Source organism: Centropristis striata, chromosome 14 (genome assembly GCF_030273125.1).
Source record: "Centropristis striata isolate RG_2023a ecotype Rhode Island chromosome 14, C.striata_1.0, whole genome shotgun sequence".
Taxonomy (NCBI): Eukaryota; Metazoa; Chordata; class Actinopteri; order Perciformes; family Serranidae; genus Centropristis; species Centropristis striata.
The window spans coordinates 35,277,655-35,284,140 of record NC_081530.1 but is presented as its reverse complement, the minus strand read 5'-3'; the positions used below and the strand labels follow the sequence as shown (position 1 = coordinate 35,284,140).

Below are 6,486 nucleotides of genomic sequence, written 5' to 3'. Positions count from 1 at the left end.
AAAAAAAGAAACATCTGAAATAAATGGAGCAGCTCGTTCAGTTCTTGTGTTTCATTTATTGCATCTTACTTCTTCAACAACAACTCAGCGTGAAGAAGGACAAATATTTATTTACATTTTTTTATTCAGAGCTCTGAATTCAGAATTTGAAGTGAGAAGTTCTAGTCCGAGGTGTTCATGCAATTGATTCACAAAAAAATACATATTTTCAAATGATCAAAGAAATTTAATAACAATTCCATCAAATTATTGGTTTAAACTGTTTTTTTTCCAGCACTAACAGCTCTGACATGGTTGGAATATCTATAATACTATTGGTTAGTAAATTTCAACAGATAATTGGTTTTATGCCCAAACCACTGTAACACTGTTGATATTTTCAGATTCTTCTATTAAAAAAAACACCTCATGCTACCATGTATTTTTTTTTTTTTTTGAAATGCAACATGCTCGGGTCGAAAAAGATACAAAATTACCAAAAAATGACTTAAAAAAAGGACACAAAATGACGAAAAAAGACACAAATTACAAAAAAGGCACAAAATTACTAAAAAAAAAAAAAAAAAGACTTAAAATGACCAATAAAGACAAAATGACTAAGAAAAAGCCACAATATGTCCAAAAAGACACAAAATTACCAAAAATGACACAAAATTACCAAAAAATGACATAAAATGACTGAAGAAGACGAAAAATTACTTGAAAAAGACCAAGTTACAAAATAAGACACAAAATGACAAAAAAGACATAAAATGACAAATAAAGACAATAAATAAATAAAAAAAAAGCCACAAAATGACCCAAAAAAAATTGTATCATGTATTTTTTTGGAATGGTCAAATTCAAATAATTTACTTCTTATGTAATAACAAAAAACTTACTTTATGAAACGGTTAAACAACAAAAATAAATGCCACTACAGGGCAGAGAGGTACTTTTAAAGAATAACTTGAGTTTCTCAGTGTTTACGAGGTACACCTGAATGCACCATGAAGTCCCACACAGGCAAAATGTTCCACAGCAGCAAGTTCAGTAAAGCACACGTTTTTCCTGTTGTTCTATGTTCAATGTTTTTGTTTTTGATCATGTAAAATTTTAAGCTAATTTTAATCTAATCTAATTTTAATTTAAAAAGCTAATTTCAATCATCATGATAATACTATTTATGACTTTTTCAAAACAGCAGCTGGCTGCTGCTGGTTCTCTGCTGGTTTCTTCTCTGCATGGTTTTTTTTCAAGTGACGAGCCAAAGTTTGCTGCCAAGAGAATTTTTGGTGACAAACTGAGCAGCTATATGGTTTTTCTCCCGTGTGAGTTTTCATGTGTAACCGCAAAAAGCACTTCTGGATGAATCCTTTGCCGCAGACGGAGCAGCTGAACGGTTTCTCTCCTGTGTGGATTTTTATGTGTTTCTGCAAGTTTCCACTCTGGGCAAAAGTTTTCTTGCAAAACGAGCAGCTAAACGGTTTCTCTCCCGTATGAGTTCTGATGTGTTTCTTCAGATCTGGCTTTCTGGAAAATCTTTTTTCACAGACTGAGCAGCTGAACGGTTTCTCCCCGCTGTGGATTCTCATGTGTAGCCGTAAATATCCGCTCTGCACGAAGGATTTCTTACATACTGGGCAGATCACGGGCTTCTCTCCTGTGTGCTGATTCATGTGTTGCGTCAGTTGAACTTTATGCCTGAATGGCTTGTCGCACACTGAGCAGTTGAACGGTTTCTCTCCTGTGTGAGTTCTGAAGTGATTCCTCAAATGTGACTGTCGCAAAAAACTTTTATCACAGATTGGGCAGCTGAACGGTTTCTCTCCCGTGTGGATTTTCATGTGGATGTGTAAAGTTCCCCTCATGGAAAAAGATTTCTGGCAAAAGGAGCAGCTGAACGGTTTCTCTCCTGTGTGGGACCTCATGTGTGGTTTCAGATCGGCCTTGCGGACAAACTTCTTCCCACATTCTGGGCAGCTGAAAAGGTTCTCTCCTGTATGAGTTCTCCTGTGAGTTATTAGATCTGTCCTGTGGGAATATCTTTTCCCACACTCGGAGCAGCTGAATCGTTTCTCGCCACATCTGGAATCCCCGAGAGAGTTTAAACCTGACTTAAGGTCTCTGGCCTCCTTCCAATCAGCACTGTCATCAGTCTCAGGATCAGAGGAGACTGGTTGTAGATATTTATCTGGGCCGGATTCAGTTTGTGTTTGATGACGCTGTGAGGACTGAGGTTTCTCTTCAACTTCTTCACTCTTCACAGGGACAGGAAGAAGCTGCTCTCCCTCCTGATGGATCCTGTGTTCCTCTTGTTCCTCTTTAATGCGTGGCGGCTCTGGCTCTTCCTGCCGTACTTCATCATGTTTCAGAGAGTTTAAAGCCGACAACCGTCTGCTGCTGTTGGTCCAGAAATCACTGTCGCTACTGTCATCAGCCTCAGGTTCAGAACAGTTTCCACTCTGGTCGTCAGAATCAGGATCTGGATGAGAGTTCCTGTCTGGTTCTGGTCCTCCACAGTCCTCTCCATCAGCTTCTGTTTCCATGTGTTGAGCTGAGCTGCCGGCTGGAGGCTCTGTCTCTTTGTTCTCCTCAGTTTGACTCTGATGAAGCTGTGATTCACCAACACACTGATGAGAACTCAGCTCAGCAGGTTGACTGAATGTTCTGTCACAAACAAGGCAGCTGTGGTTTTTCTCTTTCGAGTGGACCTCCATATGTTTGGTCAGATATCGTCTCCATGCAAATTCCTCACCACAAACTGAGCAGCTGAACTGTGTTTGTCCCGTGTGGATCCTCATGTGATGGACTAAATCCTCACTGTCACTGTAATCTACGTTACACACGGAGCAACTGAACGGTTTCTCTCCTGTGGGAGGACTCTTGTGGCTGTCTTCAGGTCTTTGATGACTCTCAGAGGAGCTGAGTGGCGTCTTGTCAGCGTTACGTCCCGTTTCACTGGCAGACACGTCCTCAGAGTTCAGATGGTTTGGACCTGACTGAAGCTGACCATCAACACTGGGTTTAGTTTTACTCTTGTCATCAGAGCAGCCAGGATTACAGCCATCGCTAGCAGAGACCTTTTTATTCCTCTGATAAGTGAAACCTGACTGATGCTTCCTGGTCTCTCTCCAGAACTCAAAGTCAACACTGTCATCAGTTTCAGGAGACAATTCAGCCTTTTTATAAGTATTAAAATTGCTAAATGTATCTGGATCTGGTCCTCCACAGTCCTCTTCATCAGTTTCACTTGTTTGCTTATTTCTGAGCCACTTATATGAAGTCAGTCTTTGGTCACAGTAGCTGATGGGTTTCTCTCCTGCGTGAGTCTTCATGTGTCTCTTGAGATTTCCACTCTCGCTGAATGTCTTCCCACACTCGGAGCAACTGAACGGGTTCTCTCTGGAGTGAGATATCATGTGAGTCTGCAGATGGGTCTTGCGGCCAAACGTTTTCCCACACTCGGAGCAGCCGAACGGTTTCTCTCCCGTGTGGATTCTCATGTGAATCTGTACGTTTCCGCTCTGGGCAAAAGATTTATTGCAGAAGGGGCAGCTGAACGGTTTCTCTCCCGTGTGAGTCCTCATGTGTGTGGTCAGATGTGTCTTGTAGCTGAATGTTTTCCCACACACAGAGCAGCGAAACGGTTTCTCTCTGTGACTACGTGTTGAATCCCTGAGAGGGACTTCATCATGATCCAGATGGTTTAAACCTGAGTCAAGTTCTCTGGTCTCCCTCCAGTCATCGTCACTGACTTCAGTCTCAGAAGAGTCTGAAGCCTTGAAGTCAAGATCTGGTTGTAAATGTGGATCTGGATCTGATCTTTCATAGTCTTCTTCACTCTTCACAGGGACAGGAAGGAGCTGCTCTTCCTCCTGACTGCTCCAAGGTTCCTCTGGTTCCTCTTTAATGTGTGGGGGCTCTGGTTCCACCTGGTCCTGGTCTTGGTCCAGACTGCAGCTCCACTCCTGCTGCTCCTCTTTAACAAAAATCCGGTTTTTGTTGTTCGAGGCTGAAGCTGAAACACAAACATACAGTTATTAATTAATGTTTGTGGACATTTTACCATTCATAATTTAGTTACAAACAGTAAAATTAATCACAAACAATCAGCTTAAGCACGCATCTATGGAAAAAAACACCTAACCCTAAAAAAAAAAACATTCTACCAAAAGGTTTCTCAGTTGTTTTTTGTAGTATTAGATGTCCTTAACACCATTTTTTTTATTTTTTACCAAAATCTGACCACGAGAAAGGTGTATTTTCAAGATGGACAGGAAGCCACCAACACTAGGCAAAGCCATAGGAGAAAGGAGAAATAATACTAATACTACTAATAATAATAATAATAATAATAATAATAATAATGAGTGATGCAGGAAGGCTCACTGGAACTGATCACATCTTTGTGGTTGGAAATGTAATAAATAATACGAGTGAAGCTAATAAAGTTCAATTAAATGTATGCATGTTGCTCATTTTTTATAATATATGAACTGTATAAGGCCTATATAAATGAGTTGGAAATTACGTAAATACAAAATGAACATATCTATTGGATCAAATAATCATCGAGTGATATTCTCAAGAGCTTTAAATGATTCTTTGACCCAGAAAATGTAGATTTTGACACCAAGATTGACCTTCTGAGTGTCTTGGAAGATGTATTGGTTCTCATAGATTTTCTTTTGTAACATTTGTTGCCACCCGGTTGCCAAATGTTACAAAAGAAAACGGAGGTTCTGATTGGCCGAAGAGGCGCTCTGTGTATCTGTGCTCGATTGCTCTGCCTCAACTACCCAGATGTTAGTCACAGAAAACTGAAATTGAATTTTTGCGAACTGAATCTGAATTGTGAGAACTGAATGTTCAGTTCCAAACTAATAAATCTAAATTTCAAATTACAATTCAGATTCAGTTTTTCAATGCAATGATTCAAATTGAACAATACAAATTCAAATGATGTGATTCAAATTCAGTTTTTTAATGCAATTATTCAAGTTAAGCAATTCAAATTCAGTTTCTGGTGGCTCATATTTCAGCCCGTAGATCTCCTTTATAATCTTGTAGTAAGTAAAAAAATCTAAAATACTAACGGCCGTCGGAACAATCGATATCGATACTTGGCGGCCATGATCAATATAATCAATATACTACTGATAATAAGCAATATTGTGCCCAGCTGGTGCACAATTGATGACTGTTCTTTGGTTTGGTTATAATAACTACGTTTGCAGGGACTTATAACATGTGGGGAGTGAAAATCTTCAACTTTCAATATTGTAATAACGTCCCACAAATGTAATAACGCAAAGAATAACAGTCATTGTGGTTGTTGTTGTTGTTGTTGTTGTTGTTTGTTTACCTTTACACTACGCTATGCTAACACGCGACGGTATATATTTGCATATTTTTTAGTAATTTCCACTTTTTTCTTGTAATTTCTACTTTTTTTCTGGTAATTTCTACTTTTTTTCTAATAATTAATTTTTTTTTCTGCTAATTTTGACTTTTTTCTGAAGAAAAAAATAGAATTACTATTTAAAAAAGTCAAAATTACCAGAAAATAGTAGAAATTGTGTGTCAGGAAAAACAGTTAATCTGCCTTCAGAAAAAAGTAAGATTACCAGAAAAAAGTGGAAATTACCAGAAAAAAAGTGGAAATTACCAAAAATAATAGAATTAGCAGATAAAAAAGTTACCAAAAAAAATTCTAAATTAGCGGAAAAAGTAGAAATTACCAAAAAAAAGGTCAAAATTACCAGACAAAAAGTGTAACTTGTGTGTCAGGATACCATATTAGGAAGTTTGTTTAACTGAGAAACATTTTTTGTCAGTGAAGCTTGTTGTTTGATAAAATGCTGCAGTTGTTGTCGTCCAACATGTTTAATATCAGTTGAGTTCAGTTTGACTGAATACTTTGTGGGTTTGACTCTCATTGTGGAGAAATAAAAAGACTGAAGTCAGATGAATAGACTGAGAATTTTCTCCGATTGGACAAAACAATTCCTGATTGAATTCAACTTGTGGACTCAAAATGCAGTTAAACAGTTAAATGTCAATATATTGTATCAATATGCGGAGAAAACTGGTTTATACAGTCATGTTGTTTCTTTTGGTCATTTTATATCTATTTTGGTCATTTTGTGTCCTTTTTTAGTCCTTTTATGGTTTTTTTTTTTAATTTAGTGTCTTTTTAAAGTGATTTTACATCGTTTTTAGGTCATTTTACGTCTTTTTTGGTCATTTGTGTCGTTTAATGTATGTTGAATGTAGACAAAGGGTAAAAAAACGCCCTGAAACAGCTTGTTGGGGTAAACAGCAGGTTTGTTTTTATTCAGTAATGATGAATTCTCTACACTACAATTGTCTGTTTATTCTAAATGTGTGTAATAACCGAAGCTCGGGCTACAGGGTGGTGTGGTAGTTAGCACTCTCTCCTGTGGCTCTTCTATGTGGAGTTCTCATGTTCTTTCTGTGTCAGCGTCCAAAAACATGCACTAA

At 38.0% G+C, this 6,486-nt stretch overlaps 1 protein-coding gene across 1 annotated transcript; it reads right to left on the bottom strand.

The window, feature by feature from the left end:
• Positions 1 to 759: 759 nt before the first annotated feature.
• On the bottom strand, positions 760 to 3,977 carry LOC131984801 (oocyte zinc finger protein XlCOF6-like). The gene has a single exon (XM_059349778.1). The coding sequence runs from the start codon at positions 3,567 to 3,569 to the stop codon at positions 1,164 to 1,166; it is 2,406 nt and encodes an 801-aa protein (XP_059205761.1). The 5' UTR covers positions 3,570 to 3,977; the 3' UTR covers positions 760 to 1,163.
• Between the last annotated feature and the right edge of the window lie 2,509 nt (positions 3,978 to 6,486).